Genomic DNA, 25,914 nt, shown 5'->3' on the forward strand with positions numbered 1-25,914 from the left:
TGCTTCCCGTGGCATATGGAGATTCCCAGGCTAGGGGTCGAATTGGAGCTGTAGCTACCGGCCTACGCCAGAGCCACAGCAACACCAGATCCGAGCCCGAGTCTGCAACCTACACCACAGCTCACAGCAACGCCGGATCCTTAACCCACTGAGCAAGGCCAGGGACTGAACCCGCAACCTCATGGTTCCTAGTCGGATTCATTAACCACTGCGCCACAACGCGAACTCCTCCCATCCTAAATTTTATCCAGCCAGGTAATTTAAGATAGGTGTCAGACCTCTGCAATGAGATTAAGCGATGGTGCTAAGAAATTCCAATAATAAAATACCAACAATAAATATGTGTCTCAGGAGTTTCAGTAACGGCACAGAGGGTTAAAAATCCGACCAGTATCCATGAGGATGCAGGTTCAATCCCTGCCCCTGCTCAGTGGGTTAAGGATCCAGCGTGGCCATGAGCAGTGGTGTAGGTCACAGACGTGGCTCGGATCCTGCGTTGCTGTGGCTGTGGCATAGGCTGGCAGCTGTAACTCTGATTTGACCCCTAGACCTTCCATATGCCGTGGGTGTAGCCCTAAAAAGCAAAATAAGATAAAATAAAATATAATAAAATAATCAAAGCCCAAAGTTCTTCAGTTAAAGTCACATAACTATCAGTCCCAATTTGTATTTAGTTCAGTCTCAGCTAAAGGGTTTCCAAGGCCTGGACAGAAGCACTGTCACTTCAGTGGCAGCAAACCTGGGCTAGAACAGGTTACTTCCTGCCAGGGTCAGACATTGTTCCAGTTCTGAGATAAGCCTTCCCTGAGATTGATTTTGAAAAGTCCAAAGAGTTCAAGAGACATAAGAATATCACAGTATCAGAGCCCCACAACCACTAAATTTAGAAAACAAGCTAGTCCCAGACCCCAAAGCAGCCATCCCAGACAAAATTAAAATTATATTTCCAGGGAGTTCTCATTGTAGCCCAGGGGAAGCAAATCCAACTGGTATCCATGAGGATGCAGGTTCAACTGCTGGCCTTGCTCAGTGGGTCAGCAACCTGGAGTTGCTGTGAGCTGTGGTGTAGATAGCAGATGAGGCTCAGATATTGTGTGGCCGTGGCTGTGGTGCAGGCCGGCAGCTGTAGCTTCAATTCCACCCCTAGCCTGGGAACATCCATATGCCGCAGGTGCGGCTGTAAAAAAAAAAAAATTATATTTCCGGAGTTCTGGTCATGGCTCAGTGGTTAATGAATCCGACTAGGAAACATGAGGTGGCGGGTTCGATCCCTGGCCTTGCTCAGTGGGTAAAGGATCCGGTGTTGCTGTGATGTAGGTTGCAGACGCGGCTCGGATCCCACATTGCTGTGGCTCTGGCGTAGGCCGGCAGCTGCAGCTCCAATTCGACCCCTAGCCTGGGAACCTCCATATGCCGCGGAAGCGGCCCGAGAAATGGCAAAAAGACAAAAAAAAAAAAAAAAGACTCGAAATAGAAGCAATGCTTCCAAAATTCCAATTCATGGATCATTCAGTAAAACCAAGAATGATACTTTACTGATGCACTTTTTTTTTTCTTTTTTCTTTTTCTTTTTTTTTCTAGAGCCAAAGTTGTGGCATATGGAGGTTCCCAGGCTAGGGGTCAAATCAGAGCTGCAGCCACAGGCCTATACCACAGCCACAGTAATGCCAGATCCAAGCCATGACTTCGACCTACACCACAGCTCACAGGCAATGCTGGATCCTTTAACCCCCCGAGCGAGTCTAGGGTTCGAACCAAACCTCATGGATACAAATCAGGTTCTTAACACACTGAGCCACAACAGGAACTCCCTATTTTGTTTTTTAGATTCCACATGTCACTGAAATCATAAGGTTGTGTCTTTCTCTGATTTTTTTTTTGTCTTTTTTTTTTAAGGGCTGCACCCACAGCATATGGAGATTCCCAAGCTAGGGGTCCAATCAGAGTTGTAGCCACCAGCCTATGCCAGAGCCACAAGCCACAGCAACTTGGGATCCGAGCTGTGCCTGCGACGTACGCTGCACCTCATGGCAATGCCATATCCTTAACCCACTAAGCAAGGCCAGGGATCAAAGTTGCATCCTCATGGATGCTATTTGGGTTCGTTAACCGCTGAGGCATGACAGGAACACCGTCTTTCTCTGATTTATTTCACTAGCATCATAGCCTCTAGGTCCATCCATGTTGTCACAAATAGCAAGTTTTCATTCTTTTTTTTTTCTTTTTAAGGACGAATCCACAGCATATGGAAGTTCCCAGGCTAGGGGTTGAAATGGAACTGCAGCTGCCAGCCTACACCACAGCCACAGCAATGCGGGATCCTAGCTGGGTTTGCAACCTACACCATAGCTCCCAGCAATGCCGGATCCTTAACCCACTGAGAGAGGCCAGGGATCAAACCCGAGTCCTCATGGATACTAGTCAGGCTCATTACCACTGAGTCACAACAGGAACTCCTCAATTTCAATTTTATATCTTGCAACTTTACTGAATTCATTTATTAATTTTAACCATTTTTTGATGGTGTCTTCAGGATTTTCTCTATATAGTATCATGTCATCAGCAAACAATGACAGTTTTACTTCTCCCTTCTCCCTTTCCAGTTTGAATTCCTTTTAGTTGCTGCTGCTTCTTCTTCTTTTTTTTTTTTTTTTTTGTCTTTTTAGGACCTAACCCGCAGCATATGGAAATTCCCAGGTTAGGGATTGAATTGGAGCTGTAGCCACCAGCCTACGCCAGGGCCACAGCAACTTGGGATCAGAGCTGTGTCTGCAACCTGCACCACAGCTCATAGCAATGCCGGATCCTTAACCCACTGAGCAGGGCCAGGGATCGAACCCCAGTCCTCATGGATACTAGTCAGGTTTGTTACCACTGAGCCACAACGGGAGCTCCTTTTCTTCTTCTCCTTATTGCTATCGCTAGGACTGCAAATACTGTATTGAATAAAAATGGCAAGAGTGGGCATCCTTATCTTGTTCCTGATCTTAGAGGAAATGCTTGCAGCATTTTACTGTTGAGTACGTTAATTGTCACCTTGTCATATAAAGGTCTGTTCCCTTTATACTCACTTTGGTTTTTGTTTTTCATTTTCTGTTTTTTGCTCTTGGCCACACCCACAGCATGTGGAATTTTCCAGGCCAGGGATCGACCCCCATGCCACTGCAGTAACCCAAGCTACTGCAGTAACAACTCTGGGTCCTTAACCTGCGGCACTGCCAGAGAACTCCTCTTTGTTGTTCTTGTTTTGGCCACACCCGTGGCACGAAGAAGTCCCCAAGCTAGAAATAGAGCCAGCGCCACAGCTGTAACCATCAGTGACAACACCAGATCTTAAACCATTGAGCCCTGCAGGAGGGAACTCCTCCATTTTGTTGTTTTTACCATAAATGTGTGTTGAATTTTGTCAAAAGGTTTTCCTTTATCTATTGAGATGATCATATGATTTTTATTCTTCAACTTCTTCACGTGTATCACATGGATGTACTTACAGATATTGAACCACCCATCTCCCTGGGATAAATCTCACTTAATCATGATGTGTGATCCTTTTAATATACCTTCTTTTTTTTTGTCTTTTTGAGGGCTGCACCTGCAGCATATGGAGTTTCCCAGACTAGATGTCTAGTCAGAGCTGTTGCTGCCAGCCTGTGCCACAGCCACAGCAATGCCAGATCCAAACCTTGTCTGCAACCTACACCACAACTCACTGCAACCCTGGATCCTTAACCCACTGGAAAAGGCCAGGGATCAAATCCACAACCTCAGAGTTCCTAGTCAGATTCGTTTCTGCTGCATCACGATGGGAGCTCCCTTAATATACCATTTAATTCAGCTTGCTAGTAATTCATTGAGGGTTTTTGCATGTAGGTTCATCAGTGATACTGGCTTCTAATTTTCTTTTTTGTATTGTCTTTGTCTGGTTTGGTATCATGGTGATACTGACCTCCTAGAATGAGTTCAGAAATATTTCTTCCCTTTGATTTTTTGGAATAATTTTAGCAGGATAGGTGTTAACTCTTCTTTAAATGTTTGGTAGGAGTTCCCATTGTGGCACAGCGGAAACAAATCCGACTAGGAACCATGAGGTTGTGGGTTCGATCCCTGGCCTTGCTCAGTGGGTAAAGGATCCAGCGTTGCTGTGAGCTGCGGTGTAGGTTGCAGGCTCGGCTCAGATCTGATGTCACTGTGGCTGTGGCGAAGGCCAGCAGCTGTAGCTCCGATTGGACTCCTAGCCTGGGAACCTCCATATGCCGTGGGTACAGCGTGAAAAAGCAAAAAAAAAAAAAAAAAGTCCAGGTTCTTGCCTTCACTTCTGACCAACTGGCTATAAATGAGAGGCTCACGCAAGCCCTTCTTGGATTTCATTTGCTAGAGCAGCTGATGGAATCTTTTTTTCTGTGTGTGTGTGTGTGTGTGTGTGTGTGTGTGTGTCTTTTTAAGGTTGCAACCTTGGCATATGGAAGTTCCCACGCTAGGGGTTGAATCAGAGCTGTAGCCGCCGGCCTACACCACAGCCACAGCAACCCCGGATCCTTAACCCACTGTGAGGCCAGGGAAAGAACCTCATCCTCATGGATACTAGTCAGATTCGTTTCCACTGAGCCACCAAGGGAAATCCTCACAGAACATTTACTTACATCTATCAGTTCACTATCAAGGGTACAGATAAAAAGCCAGATTAAGAGTTACATAGTGGAGTTCCCGCCATGGCTCAGCGGTTAGTATCCACGAGGACGCAGGTTTGATCCTGGCCTTGCTCAGTGGGTTAAGGATCCAGCGTTGCTGAGAGCTCTGACACAGGCTCGGATCTGGCGTTTCTCTGGCTGTGGCCTAGGCTGGCGGCTGCAGCTCTGATTAGACCTCTAGCCTGGGACATTCCATATGCTGCAAGTGCAGCCCTAAAAAGCAAAAAAAAAAAAAAAAAAAAAAAAAAGAATTACATAGAGCAAGTGCTGGAAGTGCATAGAACTGGGATTTATCGCCCTTCCCAAATGTGGATATACTACCAACTGGGACACTTACTAAGCTCGTTCAAGTGTTTTTATGGTGTTTCATCTTCAGCTCCAGCTCCCCCTTCCCAGAGATCAGTGGGAGGGACTCAAAGTTCCAGCCCTCTAATCTCTAGGACTCTCTAGAGGCCAGCCCTACCCTGAGGCTCTCAAGGGGCCCCACCCTAAGTTATCTCATCAGCATAGGCTCAAAGGGGCTTCTTAGCCCCTTACGGATGACAGGACGCTCTTATCTCTCCAGAAATTCTAAGGGTTTTAGGGCCTCTATACCAGAGACCAGATATATATATATTACACCATGCTCCTCAATCCCTGTATTACATCAGGCCTCACTCTGCTTCGGGACCTACAAAGGCCAAGCAGATAACGTATAGAAGCAAAGTAGGTAATGAGGGCCTGCTGCACAGAGAACTCTACCCCCTATTCTGTGATCATCTATGTGGGAAAAGAAACTGAGAGAGAATGTTTCTGTGTTTATGTATGCTGGGTCACTTTTCATCAGAAATTATCACAGCCTTGTAAATTAACTATACTTCAATAAAACTGTAATATGTGTGTGTGTGTGTCTTTTTAGAGCCACACCCGCAGCATAGGGAGGTTCCCAGGCTAGGGGTGGAGTCGGCACTACAGCCACAGCTACAGCAAGATCAGATCCGAGCCGAGTCTGCAACCGACATCACAGCTCACAGCAACGCCAGATCCTTAACCCACTGAGCGAGGCCAGGGATCAAACCCGCAACCTCATGTTTCCTAGTCAGATTCGTTTCTGCTGTGCCACAATGGGAACTCCAAGACTTGTCATTCTGAAAACGAGCAGGGCTCTGTGTTGCTCCTGGGCACAGGCCTTACTGTACCCCCCCCCTCCCCATTTCTTGTTTTTAGGGAATAAGCTTCAGCCTCCAAGACCTTCCCTGAGTTCCAAAGGGCAAGTTCAAACCATTGCTCATCAGGGAAGGAAGGCGGATGCAGCGACCAAGGAGGGGCAGTCAAGAAACAATAGGGCAGGCTTGGGGCAGGGTCCTGGTTTTTCTTCAAGGAATATGCACAACAATACCTTTGAGGAGTTCCCGTTGTGGCACGGTGGAAACAAATCCGACTAGGAACCATGAGGTTGAGGTTTGATCCCTGGCCTTGTTCAGTGGGTTAAGGATCTGGCATTGCCGTAAGCTGTGGTATAGGTCGCAGGCGTGGCTCCAATCCTGCGATGCTGTGGCTGTGGCTGTGGCCAGCAGCCGTAGCTCTGATTTGACCCCTAGGCTGGGAATCTTCATATGCCACGGGTGCAAAGGCCCTGAAAAGCAAAAAAAAGAAAAAAAGCCTTTGAGTTTATCTGCAGAATTAAACCCTCCAACAAGAGAAAACCAGAGTAGAAGACCACCTGACCAGTCCTGGGGCCACTAAACACCAGCTTTGAAGAAGAATGAAAGCGTGCTTCTACCCTGATCCTTATCTATGGCCCTATTTTCTTTTCTTTTCTTCTTGTTAGGGCCACACCCATGGCATACAGAAATTCCCAAGCCAAGGGTCGAATTGGAGCTGCAGCTGCCCACCTGCACCATAGCCACAGTAACCCAAGATCCTTAACCCAATGGGCCAGGCCAGGGATAGAACCCTCATCTTCATGGATCCTAGTCGGATTTGTTGCCACTAAGGGAAGGCCGAGCAGCCCTATTTTCTACTCCCAAACTATAAAACCACATCCTAATCTCTCCCAAAGGAGGGCAGAGTCTTTAGGGCATTAGCCTGCTGTGGCCTCCTATGCCTGGCAAAGCAATAAAGCTATTTTTTTTTTCCCTTCACCCAAAATTCTGTCTTCATGTTTCTGTTTGTCACTGTGGACAGAGACAGAGCTTCAGCACCAATTTAAGATCTGGTCACCCACCCTGGCAGGGTCGAGAGAGGACTCTTTCACCACTATTGTGAGAAACAGATTAGTGACGAGAGCCCCAGCATCCTTGAAGGGCTCTGTGATGGCTCGTCCCTGCAGTCCAGACCTTACAATGAGAACTGCAGTCGCTGATTGGGGAAATCTCAGCACAATGAGAGGTCCTGCATCCTTGGGTGGCAGGGGCCACGAGGCAGCTTTCCTTTACCAGAGACAAGGCAGGCATGGCTCCCGTGATGAACAGAAAGTCAGAGCAGTGATCAGAATTGTCTGACGTGCCCAGACAAGATCAACCAGCATTAGCTATTTGATCTGGGTATTCCTGTGGGACTTTAAGGCCTCTTCAAGAAGATTGAACTCAAAGCCTCTGGCCAAGACAAGAATTACCAGATACTTATCATCACCGCACCCGTCTCATTGTACTGCCCCTTGCCTCACCTTGAGCCGTCTGGCCTACTCCTTCCTGCCCCTACTAGGAAAGGTCTGTGACCCACCCCTTACCCTCATAGGCCCCAAACGACCAGCAAGTGTATCATCATAAGACCCCTCTTTCCCCCAAACGATCAGCTGGTCAACAGGTGTAATGTGAGACCTCTCCTCTCCCTGGGCGGAAAAACAGCCGTGCTCTCCCGGTTCATCAGGAAGTTGTCCTGCTGTGCTTGCAGTCTCTTATCTCAATACACTACTTTCTCTCCACCTCACCATGGGCAATAAACACTTCTTTCTTTTCACCCTGATAATGAAATTCTTTTCCAACCCACGTGTACAGACCACAGCAATTCCTAGAAGTGAAATAGATAGGAAGCCTAGTAAATTCTATGGAAGTTCCCCCATAGGGGTTGAATTGGAGCTACAGCTGCCGGCCCACACGACAGCCACAGCAATGCAGGCTCCTTAACCCACTGAGCGAGGCCAGGGATCAAACCCGCATCCTCATGGATCCTAGTCAGTTTCTTAACCCGCTGAGCCAGGATGGGAACTCCAGGAAACCTACTAAATTCTTACACAATCTGTATAAACAGAAAAATTTTAGGTCAAGTGAGCATAAGTCTAACGTGAATCATAAAACCAAGAGTCATAGAGTTACCCTCATGGTTCAGCAGTAACAAACCTGACTAGTATCCATGAGGACGTGGGTTCAGTCCCTGGCCTCCCACAGTGGATTAAGGATCTGGTGTTGCCACGAGCCGTGGTGTAGGTCACAGATACAGCTCAGATCTGGTGTTGCTGTGGCTGTGATGTAAGCCAGCAACTGTAGCTTCAATTCGACCTCTAGCCTGGGAACTTCCTTATACTGAAGGTGAGGCCCTAAAAAGCCAAAAAAAAAAGGCTCTGCCTATGAAAATGGTACACCAAAAGCAATACCACATTCCTGTAAAGATTGCAGAAATTAGTGTCATCATCAAGGCCCTGAAAATGCAGGGCTGATGATTTTCCACCACATCCCCATTCAATTCACCGATCTGACCTGTGCTAGAGATGGGTGGAACAGTGTTCCCCAGTGGCTCAGCAGGTCAAGGATGTGGCATTGTCACTGCTGTGACATCGGTTCAACCCCAGCTCTGTAACTCCCTCATGCCACAGGTGTGGCCAAAAAAAAAAAAAATAGAGAGAGAGAGAAACAAAAGACAGATGGATCTGGGAAAACCACAGTGGATTATTGTTCAGTATAACCATGCAGTGACCCCCATTGCAGGTGCTGTTCCAGATGTTTTTCCTGGCTTGAGAAAATTAACTTGTCCCTGGTACCTGCCATGCAACTATTGATCTGGCACATGCTTTTTTATCCAGACCTATTTAAACACCACCAGAAGCACTTTGCTTGCCGCTGGCAAGGCCAGCAATACACTTTCACTGCCTACCTCAGTGGTATATCAACTCTCTAGCTTTTTTTTTTTTTTTTTTAGGGCGGAACCCAAGGCATGTGGAAGTTCCCAGACTAGGGATGGAATCAGAGCTACAGCGGCCAACCTACAACATAGCTCACAGCAATGCCAAATCCTTAATCTCTGAGTGAGGTCAGGGATCCAAACAGCATCCTCATGGATACTAGTTGGGTTTGTTATCACTGAGCCACATCGGGAGCCTCAACGCTCCAGGTTATATCATAATTTAGTTCTTGGGGAACTTTTTTTTTTTTTGCTTTTTTAGGGCCTCACACCTGTGACATATGGAAGTTCCCAGGCTAGGGGTCGAAATGGAGCTGCAGCTGCCAGCCAACACCACAGCCACAGCAATGCAGGATCTGAGCCATGTCTGTGACCTACACCACAGCTCACGGCAACACCAGATCCTCAACCCACTCAGCAAGACCAGGGATCGAACCCACAACCTCATGGTTCCTAGTCAGATTCGTTTCTGCTGTGCCATGAGGGGAACTCCAAATTCTCAAGGATCTTGAGCACCTTTCCCTTCCACAGGATTCCACACTCATCCATCACATGAGTGGCATTGTGTTGATTGGACCTAGTAAGCAAGAGGTAGCTAATATTTCAGACTTGTTGATAAAAACATTTGCTTATAGAGGGTGGGAAATAAATCTAACAAAATCCAGGAAGCTTTACCTCAGTGACATTTCTAGGAGTCCAACTATGTGAGGCAGCTTGAGATATCCCTTTTAAGGTAAAAGGTTAGTTGTAGCATGGACTCCTTGCACACTGAAAAAAGAGGCACAGTGCCTAGTGGGCCTCTTTGCCTGGGGAGGAAACAGAGTCTTCATCTGTGTTGTTAATCTAGTCCATTTGCCAAATAACAAAAAAACTTTTGACTCTGTTTTTGTTTTTGTTTTTTAGCTTTCTTAGGGCTGCACCCGCAGCATATGGAAGTTCCCAGGCTAGAAGTCAACTCAGAGCTGTAGCCACCGGCCTACACCACAGCCACAGCAATGCCAGATCTGAGCCGTGTCTCCGACCTACACCACAGCTCCCCGCAATGCCAGATCCTTAACCCACTGAGCCAGGCCAGGGATGGAATCCGAGTCCTCATCATTAACTCTGAGCCATGATGGAAACTCCCAAAAAACTTTTAGTTTTGAGTGGAGATTAAAACAAGGAAAGACTGGAGTTCCCGTCATGGCTCAGCAGTAATAGGTGACGTGGGTTTGATGCCTGGCTTCACTCAGAGAGTTAAGGATTCGGCGTTGCTGGGAGCTGTGGTGTAGGCCAGCAGCTGGAGCTCTACCCCTAGCCTGGGAACCTTCATATGCCACGGGTGTGGCCTTAAAAAGAAAAAAAAAAAAAACGAGAAGACTGGGGTTCCCAAGTGACGCAAGTTAAGGATAAGGATCCGGCGTTGTCACTGCTGGGGCTCCAGTCACTGCTGTGGTGCAGGTTCAAACCCTGGCCCAGGAATTTCCACATGCCACAGGCACAGCCATCAATCAATCAATCAATCAAAGAGAGACCCTCGACAGGTCCAAACAGCTGTACAAACTGCTCAGCCACTTGGAGCACGTGGTCCAGCAGCATCAGTGGCAGGTAAGAATGCTGTTTGTGAAACCGAGTCCTAGGACTCCTTTATAATTAAAACTAATGCCCAGGTGTCTGTTCTTGTCTTTCTAGCTCTTCTTTTCCTCTTTTTTGTCCCAGCCCATAGCTATTTGATCACATGTTTGCTAATCAATAAGGGATGATGAAGCTCAGGTGCCTTGAGTGCCACTTTCTGATAAATACATCTCCCAGGGCAAGATGGCCTTTACAGGTTATGGTGACACAGACCCCTCTCCATCCAGGTCACAGCAGGTGATTAAAATGATTAACCCCATCTCCTCTGTTCTTCCCCCTTTAATACTCCCTCATTCACAGACCAAGCTGGAGTGGATCTAAGGCTTGCTTGACACCCTGCCATACAATTCTTACTTCACTGTCAGTTTGGCTTTTTGTGCCACAGGCACATGAGCCCTTTGCTCAGTTTCCTTTGGAGCCTTCAGCAGCTCCAATGCCTGAATCACAGGGCAGGTTTTTAGGAATTTGGAGCAAAGCCCTGCCATCCTCGGCAGATAACAATTTTCCTTTCGAGAAACAGCTCTTGGCCTGTTACTGGATCTTAGTAAACACTGAATGCTTATCCATGGACTGCCAATTTACCATGCAACCTGAGCTGCCTGTCATAAACTAGGTGTCATATAACCCTCCAGGCCATAAAGTTGGATGAGCACACCAGCATTCCATCTTCCAATGAAGTGGTATATACCTGCTTGGGCCCAAGCAAGCCCTAAAGGCACAAAAAATTACATGAAAAAGTGGCTCAAATATCTATGGTCCAAACTCCAGCTACACTGCCTCCTCTCTCCCAGCCCCAGCTATGGCCTCATGGGGAGTCCCTACACTCAGCCAACAGAGGAAGAGAAAGCTAGGGCCCCTTTTTCAGAAGGCTTTGCCAGATATTCAAGTAGCATTTGAATGTGGACACATGTCCCTTTTTGGGACATCTCTGAAGAACAGTGGTAAAGGGAGATCCCAGAGGACAAAACATAGATCAGTGCAACTGGTTGTTTACTTTGGGTGGAGGAGAAATGGCCGGATATGCAATTATATAGCAATTCATGGGCTGTAGCCAATGGTTTCTTTGGATAGTCAGACACATGGAGGAACAGAATTGGAAAATTGGTGACAAGGAAATTTGGGGAAGAAGTATGTAGTAGACCTCTCTGAATGGACTGAAAGTATAAAGACATTTGTGTCCCGTATGAGTGCTCACCAAATGGTGGCTCCAGCAGAAGATTTTTAAGAATCCAGTGGAAAGATGACCCATTCTGTGGATACCAATCAGCCTCTCCCCAGCCACCCATCATCACTTAATGAGCTTCTTTCTGAAAAAAAGGTCATGGTGGTAGGGATAGAGATTATTATGCAAGGGCTCAGCAACATAAACTTCCATTCACCAAGCCCCACTTGGCTATGGCCACTGCTGATTGCCTAATCTGCCAACAGGGGAGACTAAAACCAAGTCTCCAGTATGGCGCCATTTCCTAACGGCAATCAACATGATGGGAAGTTGATTGCATTGAATTGCTTCCATCATGGAAGCCCAGCATTTTGTTCTTCCTGCAATTAGATACTTTGGATGTGGATTTGCCTTCCTCACATGCAATGCTGCTGTAAACCTTCTATCCATGGACTTAACAGAATGCCTTATCCTTCATCATGAATGGATTGCTGTGCTTCTTATTGAGGAACTCACTTCACAAAGAACCAGGTTCATGGAATTCTCTGGTTTTGTCATGTTTCCCATCCTGAAGCAGCTAGCTTGATAGCTTTGGAAGATTTTTGAAGACTCCGTTACAGTGTCAACTAGGTGGTAATGGGGTTCAGGGCAGGCTACCCCAAGATGTGCCATGCTGGCATGCAGATTATTTTCAGTTGAAAATAAGCAAGGTCATTCCTGTGTTGGCTCAGTGGTAACAAATCTGACTAGTATCCATACAGATGCAGGCTCGATCCCTGGCATCGCTCAGTGGGCTAAGGATCCAATGTTTCTGTGAGCGGTGGTGTAGGTCTCAGACACAGCTCGGATCCTATGTTGCTGTGGCTGTGGTGTAGGCTGGAGATTTTAGCTCTGATTGGACCCCTAGCCTGGGAATCCCCATATGCCACAGGTGCAGCCCTTAAAAAAAAAAAAAAAAAAAAAAAAAGAAAGAAAGAAAAGAAAAGAAGTAAGGCCTAAAAGACACAGGAAGAACTTTTGAACAACCTTCCCTTCCTTACTGCCCCAAATAATTTAAGATAGAAGGCCTGTCCCAGGAAGGAGTATCACCTTAGATAACTACAGTAAGTTATAAATTAGGTGTGATAAGGTGGAACCTAGTAAGGTCTCTTTGATCAAAGTCCTCCCTGTGTCCCAATGTCTTTGGATTTGCTTACCAAATATTAACTCTTTTTATCTACCTGTAATTACCTTTTTTTTTTTTTTGCTTCTTTTAGGGCCGCAGCATATGGAGGTTCCCAGGCTAGGGGATTGAATCGGAGCTACAGCTGCCCACCTACACCACAGCTCATAGCCACGCCAGATCCTTAACCCACTGAGCAAGGCCAGGGATCGAACCCACACCCTCATGGTTCCTAGTCAGATTCATTTCTGCTTCGCCACGACAGGAACTCCTGTAATTACTTTCTTTTGAAGTGTCAGACTCCTACCTCCTTCTCCTTATTCCAGAATAATATATACACTTCATCTTTCCTTGTCGTCTTTGGAATTCTTCGTGCTTATGTGGATCCCCTGTGCGCATATAATAAACTTTATTTTCTCCTTTTTTTTGTCTTTTTTGTTGTTGTTGCTGCTATTTCTTGGGCCGTTCCCGCGGCATATGGAGGTTCCCAGGCCAGGGGTCCAATCGGAGCTGTAGCCACCGGCCTACGCCAGAGCCACAGCAACTCGGGATCCGAGCCGCGTCTGCAACCTACACCACAGCTCACGGCAACGCCGGATCGTTAACCCACTGAGCAAGGGCAGGGACCGAACCCACAACCTCATGGTTCCTAGTCGGATTCGTTAACCACTGCACCACGACGGGAACTCCTATTTTCTCCTTTTAATTGGCCTTATGTCTTCTTTTTTTTCTTTTTGCTCTTTAGGGCTGCACCCACTACATATGGACGTTCCCAGGCTAGGGGTTAAATCGGAGCTGCTGCTGCTGGCCTCAGCCACAGCCACAGCAATGCTATGGGAGCCAAGCTGCATCTGTGACCTACACCACAGCTCACAGCAACAACGGAAACGCCCAGACAAAAGTTTAATAATATGTCTACATGAGAGAAACCCAGGAAAAATGAACAACAAAATGGCCAAAATATTTACCTTAAATACCATCTTCAACCAAAGATAAAAGAGAATGGTGGAGGAATCCCTGTTGTGGTTCAGCGGCTTAAGACTCCCACTAGTGGAGTTCCTGTTGTGGCTCAGCAGTAACAAACCTGACTAGGATCCATGAAGATGCAAATTCGATCCCTGGCCTCGATCAGTGAGTGGGTCGAGGATCTAGTGTTGCTGTGAGCTGTGGTGTAGGCCAGCAGCTGCAGCTCCGAGTCAGTCCCTAGCCTGGAAATTTCCGTATGCTGAACCTGCGGCTCTAAAAATATATAAATAAATTAATTAAATACAAACACTTAAATTACAAAATAAAGTCAACCTATATTACATGATATGGGAATGAAAGGGAAGAAAACAAAGATATTATATAGACAACAAAATAAGGAGGAATACTTATAATTATAGTCTTCATTTATGTAACTGGACACAGGGGTCCAGCTGGTATTTATAACGACCTTATTCTACTACCCCTTCTATATTTCCTTTGCCTTCAGCAAGCACCTGGGTTGTGGTTCTTGGTAGAGTGACTATTCGACCCCTAACCTGGGAAATTCCATATGCCGCAGGTGCGGCCTAAAAGGACCAAAAAAATAAAATAAAATAAAAATAAAGAGAGTATCGGTTGGACTTCAAAAGGAGGAGGGCGTTTCATATGGAGATGGAAAAGCAAAAGTTTGGTAAACAAATGTTTTCTGGGCTGTGCCGAGACACTGGGCTCTGATGGGTAGGCCCTGCCTAGTTTCCCTGACCACACCAAGCCCATTTCTTTGGAGCTATCTCTGGTGATAACTCTATTCCAGGAACAAGAGACCCTCTATCTAAATTCTTTTAGGCAGTTGGGGAAAGGGCAAAGTTTCTTCCTGAGTCTTTTAGGCCTTGATTATTTCAGCTCTAAATAATTTGCATGCCAAATAGACATTTGGAGAGGGGCGAATTTTGCTCCCCTGCCATGGCCGTACTTTGCAGGGATGGGGCAAGTTTCTCCAGAAGATTGTATATGCTCTGAATCACCTTTTCATATATAGTGGAAATAGGAGTGGCAGTGATTTCTGCTAACCCTAGTAATCCACTAGCAAAATTTTTACTTCCTGTTCCCATGTCCTTCTGCTCTGCTGACCTAGAGGTCTTAGTTCAGAGTAAGGAATGCTTCTGGGAGTTCTCATCTTGGCTCAGCAGAAACAAATCCAACTAGGAACAATGAGGTTGCAAGTTCGCTCCCTGGCCTCTCTCAGTGGGTTAAGGACCAGCGTTGCCGTGAGCTCTGGTGTAGGTCATAGATGCGGCTCGGATCCCTCATTGCTGTGGCTGTGGTGTAGGCCAGCAGCTACAGCTCCTATTAAACCCTTAGCCTGGGAACCTCCATATGCCATGGGTGCAGCCCTAAAAAAAGTCAAAAAGACAAAACAAAACAAACAAACAAAAAAAACGCAGGATAAGGAATGCTTCTACCAGGAAACAGGATGATTCCACTGAACTGAAAGCAAATATTGCTCCCCAGCCACTTCGCCTATTGATTTAGTTGCACAAGGAGCACAAAGAAGGGAGTTACTATACACTAGGCTGATTGACCATGATGGTCAAGGGGAAATTGAACTGCTTCTCCACAATGGGCATAGAGAAGAGTAAGTCTGCTATACAAGAGATCCTTTAGGGGAGTTCCCATTGTGGCTCAGGGGGTTAAGAACCTGACTAGCATCCATAAGGACTCAGGTTTGATCCATGGCCTCACTCAGTGGGTTAAGGATCTGGCGTTGCCCTGAGCTGTGGTGCGGGTCGAAGCCGTGGCTCAGATCCCAAGTTGTTGTCACCGTGGTGTAGGCCAGCAGCTGTAGTTCCAATTCAACCCCTGGCCCAGGAACTTCCACATGCCAAAGGTTTGGCCCTAAAAATCAAAAAAAAAAAAAAAATGGAGAGGCAGAGATCCCTTAAGGCTTCTCTTCCCATTATCACACCTTGTGACTAAAGTCCATGGAAAACTGACAGTGCAATCCTGGCAGGACTATTAATGGCCTGGACCCTAGAGGAAAGAACGTTCTTGTCATTCCACCAAGAACCACAACCCAGGTGCTTGCTGAAGGCAAAGGAAATATTAGGGGTAGTAGAATAAGGTTGTTATAAATACCAGCTGGAACCATGTGTCCAGTTACATAAATAAAGACCGTAATTATCATAAGTATTCCTCCTTATTTTATTGTCAATATATGTAATATCTTCATTTTCTTCCCTTTCATTCCCATATCATGTAATATAGGTTGACTTTATTTTGTAGATTTTGTGTTTGTATTTTATTTATTTATTTATTTATTTATTTATTTATTTTTAGAGCCGCAGATGCAGTATACGGAACCTCCCCGGCTAGGGATCGAATTGGAGCTGTAGCTGCTGGCCTACACCACAGCTCACAGCAATGTGGGATCCAAGCCGTGTCTGCAACCTATGTCGCAACTTGCAGCAATGAAGGATCCTTAACTCACTAAGTGACCAAGGGATCCCTACCAGCATCCTCGTGGATACTAGTGAGATTCTCAACCCATTGAGCCACAATGGGAACTCCCAGAATTTAAGTGTTTTTAATTTTACATTATCGTGTGAGATAATAAGATGAAGAGTAAACATCTCTTAAGGACCTTACTTCCTCTTCTGGGGAAGGGGTTAGTGCATTTTCAGTTGTATACAGAATGGTGGTATCATGTTGGGTGGAATTACGACCTTCTTATTGTCTTTATTTGAAGCATAAGCATGGCTTAAGGAGATGCACACAGGCGCCAAGTTGACAGAGGGTAGACTGGAGATAGTTAATTTTATGTATCAACTGACAGGGCCCTGGGGTGCCCAGATATTTGGTTAAACACTATTCTGCATGTGTTTGTAAGAGTGTTTCTGGATGAGCTAAACACTTGAATATGCAGACTGAGTACAGCACATTACCCTCCCCAGTGTGAGTGGGCTTCATCCAATCTTTTGAAGGCCTGAGGAGAATAAAAGGCTGAGGAAGGAAACATGTGCTCTTTCTGCCTGTCTTTGAACTAGAACATTGGTCTCCTCCTGTCTTCAGACTCAGACTCGGACTGAAACTTACATGGGCTTTCCTGGTTCCCAGGTTTGCATCTGGACTGGAGAAGTTCCCGCTGTGGTACAGTGGGTTAAGAAGCTGACTGCAGCAGCTTGGGTTGTTGCAGAGGCTCAGGTCCGATCTCCGCCCCAACCCAGTGGGTTAAAGGAGCTGGTGTTGCTGCAGTATCTATGGCTTGGATTCAATCTCCGGAGAGAAACTACCATATGCCATGGTGTGGTCTTTGAAAAAAAAAAGTGTTGCAGAATTGGACTAGAACTAGACCGTTAGCTCTCCTGGGTCTGCAGTTGCCCACTATGAATCTTGGGACTTCTCAGCCTCCTTATTCCTGTGGGCTAACTCCTTATTTTATATATATATATACACAGCTGACCCTTGAACAACACAGGCAGGTAGGGGAGCCAATCCCTTGCACAGTCAAAAATCTGCATATAACTATACAGTCAGCCCTCAGTACCTACAAGTCCACATCTATGATTCAACCAACTGTGGATTGTGTAGTCCTGCAGTACATATTTAGTAAAAGGGAAAAAAAAAAGCTTATAAGTGGGCTCACACAGTTCAAACCTCTGTCCTTCAAGGATCAAGGAGATATATATATATAGATATATATAGATAGATAGATAGATAGATAGATAGATATATTCTACTGGCTCTGATTCTCTGCAAGGGTCAAGGATATATATAGTGTGTGTGCATGGATATATATATATATATATATGTATATATGTATATGTATATGGTATATTCTACTGCCTCTGTTTCTCTGTAGAACCCAGACTAATTCAGAAGCTTAAGCATGGTCTTTAAAGACATAAAACCATTCAAAAAACAGATGATCATCATTCCTGTCATGGCTCAGCCCTAACGAAACTGACTACCATCCATAAGGACTCAGGTTTGATCCATGGCCTCGTTCAGTGGGTTAAGGATCTGGCATGGCCGTGAGCTATGGTGTAGGTCCCAGACATGGCTCGGATCCTGCATTGCTGTGGCTGTGGTGTAGGCCAGCCGCTACAGCTCCAATTTGACCCCTAGCCTGGGAACCTCCATATGCAGTGGGTGCAGCCCTAAAAAGACCCCCAAAAAAAGGCAAAGATGGAGAATTCTCATAAATAATAGCAAATTAACTTGCCTCTTGTGCCTAAAACCCTAAACTAAAGGAAAGGGGGGGTCAAGGAAGGTTTGAATCTATAGGAACAAAGTGAATGGAAGAAGAGTTGCCAGCAGATGAAACTTTTGTTTCTTTTTTTCTTTTGTCTTTTTTTTAGGGCCACGCCTGTGGCATACAGAAGTTCCCAGGCTAGGGGTCGAATCAGAGCTGTAGATTTTGGCCTACGACACAGCCACAGCAACGCCAGATCCAAGCAGCAGCTGCAACCTACATCACAGCTCACAGCAGTGCCGGATCCTTAACCCAATGAGCAAGGCCAGGGATTGAACCTGGGTCCTCAAGGATGCCAGTCAGGTTTGTTTCCGCTGAGCCATGATGGGAACTCCAAGATGAAACATTTAAACATATCTTTGGAATATGGAAAAAAGATGAGGGAGGAGTTCCCTAGTATCCTAGTGGTTAATGATTTTGTGTTGTTCTTGCTGTGGCACGGGTTGATCCCTGGCCTGGGAACTTGTGCGTATTACAAGCACGGCAAAGAAGAAAAAGGAGGAGGGGGGCGGAGGAAGTAGAAGAGGAGGGTAGCATTTCATTTCTGCTTACAGTTCATCAGCCATAACTAGTCACATTGTTATCTGAAAATTGGGTTCGCCTCTTGGCGGGTGTTTAGCCAACAGAGAGACACAGCCAAGCCAAAGATGGCTAAAAGGAAGGACTTATTACTTGCAGCAAGGAAAGAAAACACCAGCGATCTTTCCCAAAGCCGTGTATCCCTGATGGCAAAATTGGGGACGTTTGTTTTATTTTTTGGCCACACACACAGCATGTGGAAATTCCCCAGCCAGGGACTGAATGCTCGCATAGTAGGGACCCAAGCCACAGCAGTGACAATGCCATATCCGTAATCCACTGTGCCATAAGAGAACTTCAAAACTGGGGAGATTTTAAGCTAAGGGTACTTGTATATTCATGAAGGGGCTTGAGCAGAGGAGAATTCAGCATATGATTGGGGCAAAGGTTGACAGAGTCCAAGCTTTAGCTGACTGAGGTCAAGAAGGTCAGCAGGGAGTTCCTGTCATGGCTCAGTGGTTAACAAATCCGACTAGGAACCATGAGGTTTCGGGTTCAATCCTTGGCCTCGCTCAGGGGGTTAAGGATCCTGCATTGCCATGAGCTGTGGTGTAGGTCACAGATGAGGCTCGGATCCCGCATTGCTGTGGCTCTGGCGTAGGCTGGTGGCTACAGCTCCAACTAGACCCCCAGCCTGGGAACCTCCCACGGCCCTAGAAAAGCAAAAAGACCAAAAAAAAAAAAAAGAGAGAGAGAGAGAAGAAGAAGGTCAGCAGCATCATTCCATCCTCTACCTGGGTGAGGGCCTTAGTTCCTGGAAAACTCAAAGCTGTTATTCTGCATATCCCTCAATGAGGAATTAGGACTCAGTTTTATTACTGCGCTATTGTTTGACTGCTTTTCCTGTGTTCCTGCATTCCTTTGTTCCTTTAAGACTATTAATCACCAGAGTTCCTACTGGGGCTCAATGGTAACAAACCCAACTAGTATTCCATGAGGATGCTGGTTCGATCCCTGGCCCCACTCAGTGGGTTAAGGATCTGGAGTTGCTATGAGTGTGGTGTAGGTCGCAGATGTGGCTTCAATCCTGTGTTGCTGTGGCTGTGACTGGCAGCTGTAGCTCCGATTCGACCCCCTAGCCTAGGAACTTCCATATGCCACAGGCCCAGCCCTAAAAAGCAAAAAAAAAAAAAAAAAAAAAAAAAGAGGTAATAGAGGTCTAGGAGCCAGAAGAACGGGAGAAGCAGAAAGAGATACTGAACTTAATAAAGAAGGAAGGGGAAGGGCAGGGAAATGCAGTAATGAGAGAGGAAGGATTTCACTAATGTGTAATTTATTTCTATACAGACCCCTCCACTTTATTTTATAATTATCTTCTCCTGTCTCTCTTCCCCCAGACATAGAACTTCCTGTGGGCAGGAGCTGTCTCTTATCCATCTTTGCACTGAAAGACCAGCACAGAAACTGACTTAGTCACACCTCCGTGAATGTACTTAGTTATAAAGACACATAATCTCATTCTTTTCTCACTCGCCAGCTCACCAGCTAGTGTAACTGGAGAAACAGGTGCTGCATTAAAACAGGAAGAAGAATGAAGGGAATGTAGCTGATCAAACACTTTAGGGGAACGGCAAACAGGCACCTGTTGTGTCAAAGGAGACATTGTCCCTTGCCACGCCCATCCTTCTCCTGGAACTCCAGAGGTGGGAGAAGGGGCAAACACTTACCTAAACGCATAAAACAAAAAGAAACTGACTTTCTCCCTCTCTCTCTCTTTTTGCCACACATAAGGCATGCAGAAGGCCCCAAGCCAGGAATCAAACCCTGGGCCATAGCCACAACTCAAGATGCTGCAGTGACAACACTGAATCCTTTACCCACTGCACCAAAGGGGAATATCAACTTTCTCTATTTTTAAACAGAGTCTAGCTGCCTAGATCCTTTAACAAATTGTTTACTTATTCTGCAAATCAAAGATTTTAAAGGTCTTAAATAACATATAGCCAAACAGTTCAGTTAAGCAAAAATCTCATAAACTGAAGGAGTGCAAACCTTATAACTCATAATTCCCCTTCTGATTACAGACCTTAGAGGGGTGTTTTCTGCACTGAGAATCATGAACAACTAGTAGGTGGTGATATCAAGTTAGTGGATCCCAAAAACAAATAAACAAAAGGAGTTCCCTGGTGGCTCAGGTCGCTGCTGTGACAGGGTTCCATTCCTGGCATGGGAACTTCTGCATGTTTTGGTTGAAGCCAAAAAAGAAAAAAAAAATCAAGTTGGTGAATCCTGATCAGCACTTTTTTTTTTCTTTTTAGGGCCGCACCCACAGCATATGGAGGTTCCCAGGCCAAGAATCTAATTGGAGCTACAGCTGCCAGCCTACACCACAGCCACAGCAACATCTGACTTACACCACAGCTCATGGCAACACCAGATCCTTAACCCACTGAGCGAGGTCAGGGATCGAACCCATAACCGCATGGTTCCTAGTCGGATTCATTTCCACTGTGCCACGACGGGAACTCTGTGATCAGCAAATTTTTAATGAATTAAAATAGGAGTTCCCATTGTGGTTCAGTGGGTTAAGAACCTGACATAGTGTCCGTGAGGATGCAGGTTCGATCCCTGGCCTTGCTCAGTGGGCTAAAGATCTTGTGTTGCTGAAAGCCGAGGTATAGGTCACACAGGCGGCTTGGATCTGGCACTGCTATGGCTGTGATGCAGGCCAGCAGTTGCAGCTCCTATTCAACCCCTAGCCCAGGAACTTCCATATGCCACAGGAGTGGCCATAAAAAGAAAAAAAAATAGATGAGAAATGATCAGAGAACACATACATAGCACTGCAGTATGTAGCGTGTGTGTGTAGTGTGAGTAGTATACACATTTGTTGTGTAGTATATGAGTATGTGAGTATAACAATGTGTTTCCTACAGTGGATCCTAGTTAATTAAAAAAAAAAAAAGTTTGGAGCTACAGCCCTAGAGAAAGTTTCACTGTTGTTTAAAGGAGAATGTCCACAACAGCAATGTTTGTAGTAAAAGACATACACAAATAAGAAACGATTCCAGTATTCCTCAACATGACCATGAAAAATTGTGAATAATCGTACAGTGCAATTATTATATCACAGTTAAAATGATTGCATCAGAGCTACATGTAAGAATATGAATACCAGAGTTCCCGTCGTGGCTCAGTGGTTAACGAATCCAACTAGGAACCATGAGGTTGCAGGTTCGATCCCTGGCCTTGCTCAGTGGGTTAAGGATCCGGCGTTGCCGTGAGCTGTGGTGTAGGTTGCAGACACGGCTCGGATCCCGAGTTGCTGTGGCTCTGGCATAGACCGGTGGCTACGGCTCCGATTCGACCCCTAGCCTGGGAACCTCCATATGCCACAGAAGCGGCAAGAAATAGCAACAACAACAAAAAAGACAAAAGACAAAATAAATAAATAAATAAATAAATAAATAAAATGTAAAAAAAAAAAAAACCAAGTAGCAAAATGATACATTCACTGTAATATTTTATAATATAAAGTTTAAAAGCATGCAAAACTATAATTGTTTCCGGATATAGACATTGTATAAAGCATCAAAGTAGGCATGGGGTTGATAAGTACCAAAGTCAGCAAGATGGTGACTTCCAACAAGAGAAGGAGGGAAATGCCACAGGAAGAGATACATCAGGCTCTTCAGCTGTACATGTGATGTTTGTTTCTTAACCTGTGGGAAGTGATATTACCACTTTTTTTTTTTTTTTTTTTAGGGCCGTACTGGTGGCATACAGAGATTCCCAGGCTAGGGGTTGAATCGGATCTGCAGCTGCGGGGCTACACCACAGCCACAGCCATGCTTAATCCTTAATCCACTGAGCGAGGCCAGGGAGCGAACCCACTTCTTCATGAATCCTTGTCGGGCTTGTTAACTGCTGAGCCACCATGGGAAATCCAAATTATATTATTCTTGACTTTTCTGAATATTTCTTATTTTTTATATTTTCTTCCCACAAAGGGGGAGGGAGGTGAAGTTTAACAGACTTGGGTTTCAGTTGTCCCTGCCACTTTCCTTAATTTCTCCAAGCCTCTGCGTCTGTAAGAGGATATCATAATAATAAATATCCTGTTTCATAATCAATTAAGTGAACTACTGTGGATATCAGTGCTGCACAAAGTGTGAAGTGCTATAGCAGTGTAAGCGGTTAATTGTGCACCGATGCTCCACAAATTCCAGCTATTACTGGAAATTCTTGGTGTTCCTTTGTTACATACTCTCATGGGAACTTGTCCCTTTCCTTCAGGGACACTTCCCCTAGTTTGCAATTATAAGTCCAGGATCGCTTTATATTACCATCAATCCACACTCCATGGCATTGGGTCCAGCACTGGTCCTGGCACATTTTGTTATTCTAAGGTGTTTGTTTGTTTTGCTTTTTAGGGCTGCACTCCTGACATATGGAAGTTCCCAGGCTAGGAGCTGAATCAGAACTACAGCTGCTGGCCTACACCACAGCCACAGCAACATCATATTCCAGCTGAGTCTGTGACCTACACCATAGCTCATCCCAACACCGGATTCTTAACCCACTTAGCAAGGCCAGGGATCAAACCGGCATCCTCACGGACACTAGTAAAATTCGTTTCCGCTGTGCCACAATGGGAAGTCCACATTTTGCTTTTCTTATCTGAAATAGTGGTTACCTGTACAAAGTAAGAATGAGAAGCAAGGTGGGAAAAAAGGGCTTTTATTTTGTCCTCAGTTTCTACCCTCTTTGCTCTTTTACCTTGTACCTGTAATAGTGACAAACTAGTTCAATTTTTAATTAAAATAATGATTAAATCGGCATATCTTAATTTCATCCCTCGAGGTAACATTTTAATACAAGACATAGCAGGAAATAAGAGGAGCAGGCAAAGCCTGGGAGGGAAGGCGGCGGGGTATCTAACGGTTTAAGAACGGCCGGCGGCGCCGTTAGGGGGCGCTTGCGAGGCCGCCTCAGAAATTCCCGCCCTCCCGCTACATGCCCCAGTAACCCCGGCGCGCCGGCGACCGAGAGTAACCTCGCGGTCGGGTGACGGCACCCCCCCGCCCCGACTCTCGCCTGCTCCGTCTCAGCCAATAGGGAGGCAGTACACGAGCCGGCCGGACACCAGCACGCCCCGACTCCTCCCCTGAGCTGCTGGAACTGAGTTGTACAGGCGCTGCTTCAGACTTTTCCAATCGCAGGTCTGGTTCCCTGTACCAAGCCCCGCCCCCGGCCTGCCCCGCGTTCATTCTGGCCAGAGTCACCTTTGCCTTACAAACGCTCAGCCCCGCCCCCTGCCTACCTTGCTGCGTGAGGCCCCGCCCCCTTCCCGGGCCGGCCAATGACCGGCTGAGCCTGAAGCCGCTGGGCGGGCCCACAGCCAATGCGCACGCCGTGGGCGGGCTCCGGGCCGGAATTGGGGGTGAAGCTCTAGCGTTGTGCCCACATTCGGGGCGCGCGGAGCCGAGGGGTCCCTGGGGGGGCGCCCGGAGCTAAGATGGCGTCCGCAGCCGAGGGGGACGTGGGAGCGGTGGTGGAGCTGGCAGGAGTGCTGCGGTGGGTTCTCCAGGAGCTGAGCCTTAACAAGTTGGCGACGTCCCTGGGCGCGTCAGAACAGGCGCTGCGGCTCATCCTCTCCATCTTCCTAGGTAAGGACCCCTCGCGGAGTCCCCGGGGAACCGGGACGTGACCTCCCCCTCTTCCCGGCCCCACCGGGAGGGCTGTGTGGGGTGCGAATGTGAATCCTAGAACACACCAACCAGCTCTGGAGAGGGATACAAGTCTAGTCTCGAGTCTGGGGGCGCTGTGTCCTCTGAACCTCTTCACCTTTCCCTTCGACCCCTGCTGTACCCTTCTGGCCCCTCATTTGGCGCCACCACCCTCTCATCCTGCCATGCTCTATCCGGTGTCCCCACGACCTGTCCTTATTTGTCTCTCTTGAGTTCTACTCTCTGTCCATGTGTACTGCTGGTATTAATATCAACCCTCACACACGCGCGCTTCTTATTGGCAGGTATAGGCCCCCTAACTTAGCTATTTTAGTCCTAAGGGCCCCCTCAGCCCCACGCTCCATACTTGCACATTCTGAATCTCTATTTTGTGCATTGCCAGCTTGTATTACACTTTCCTCTTTTTGTCCAGTTTCTCGTGTTTTCTTCTTATACCATATTGCTTTTTCTTTTCCTTAACCACCCACCTGTCTTTTACCCTGGAATATCATTTTAGTACTGGGCTTGGGAAACAGGACTGGCAACCCCTTAAAAACTATCCATGCTACCCCAAGCGGTTGTTACCACGTGGTTCAAAGGATGTGGTATATCTGAATTTATGTCACAACAGACTGTGTTATACCTGGTTTATAGGCTTTTTTATTGCATTCTTCCTCCATGGTTTTTTTAATACAAGGAAGCAGCATGACAATGAGGGGGGAAAAAAGTGTGTAGACTTAGAAGGCAAACGAATCAGATCCAGCCTTGCTGCTGCTTACAAACTGTGGGACCCCAGGCCAACCACATAACCTGTCTGAGTCTCAGTGTTCTTATTTATGAAATGAGGACAATAATGCCTATCTGATAGGATTGCTGTAAAGTCTTGTAGGAATTCAAAAGTTGGGAGCTGATTTGTCAATATTTGAGTAGTTGGAAGATTTTATGAAGGTTATGGGACTTCAGGAGAGCAGGGGTGGGAGGAATTTAGGAAACAAAACAGAGGGGCAAGAGCAGGTCTGCACTACAAGAAATTTGAGATAAAGTTGGGCAGATGTGGAAAGCCTTAAATGCCAGAAAGAAATTTGGAGTTTATCCAGTAGTCAGTAGAGATGCTGACATTTAATATCACCTAAGGGTGTTAACTAGATCTAGATAATGGGAGAAGCATTAATTCATATTTAAACAACCTTGGGTAATATCATGTCCTTCACCTATTACACATCAAACCTAGACAATCTTCCTTTCTTCCAAATGAGGGTCACCTTTTCTCTCCCTTATAGAATTGTAAAATTGTATTTTATTTTATTGCCTTTTAGCACTGAACCCTCGGCATATGGAGGTTCCCAGGTTAGGGGTCCAATCGGAGCTACGGCAGCTGGCCTACACCACAGCCACAGCAGCTCCGGATCCCCGACCTACTGAGTGAGGCCAGGGATCAAACCCACATCCTCATGGATACTAGTTAGATTCATTTCCACTGCACCCCAACAGGAACTCCCTGTAAAATTTTAGAGGTAGAGGGGACTTTAACTTGTGTGACTTTCTTAGTGTCACCCAGATCTAACCCAGTTTATCAGTACCTCAGTCCAGGGTTCTTTGCACCACACCAGCTTTGAACTTCCTACTTCTTCACCCTTGTTTCTAACCTGGTTATTTCTTGGAGATTGTAGTTGACAATTAAGAGTGTTTACATTTCGGAGTTCCCTTGATGGCTCAGCAATTAA

General features: G+C 46.2%; 1 protein-coding gene across 1 annotated transcript in view; it reads left to right on the top strand.

Annotated features, from left to right (window-relative positions):
- The first annotated feature begins 23,879 nt into the window (after positions 1-23,879).
- LPCAT3 (lysophosphatidylcholine acyltransferase 3) overlaps positions 23,880-25,914 on the top strand; it is a 38,517-nt gene continuing 36,482 nt past the window's right edge. The window contains exon 1 of the mRNA XM_047787651.1: positions 23,880-24,130. Within this exon, the coding sequence (XP_047643607.1) occupies positions 23,980-24,130 (151 nt within the window). The 5' untranslated portion in view covers positions 23,880-23,979. The remainder of the gene's footprint in view (positions 24,131-25,914) is intronic.

Source organism: Phacochoerus africanus, chromosome 7, assembly GCF_016906955.1.
Source record: "Phacochoerus africanus isolate WHEZ1 chromosome 7, ROS_Pafr_v1, whole genome shotgun sequence".
Taxonomy (NCBI): Eukaryota; Metazoa; Chordata; class Mammalia; order Artiodactyla; family Suidae; genus Phacochoerus; species Phacochoerus africanus.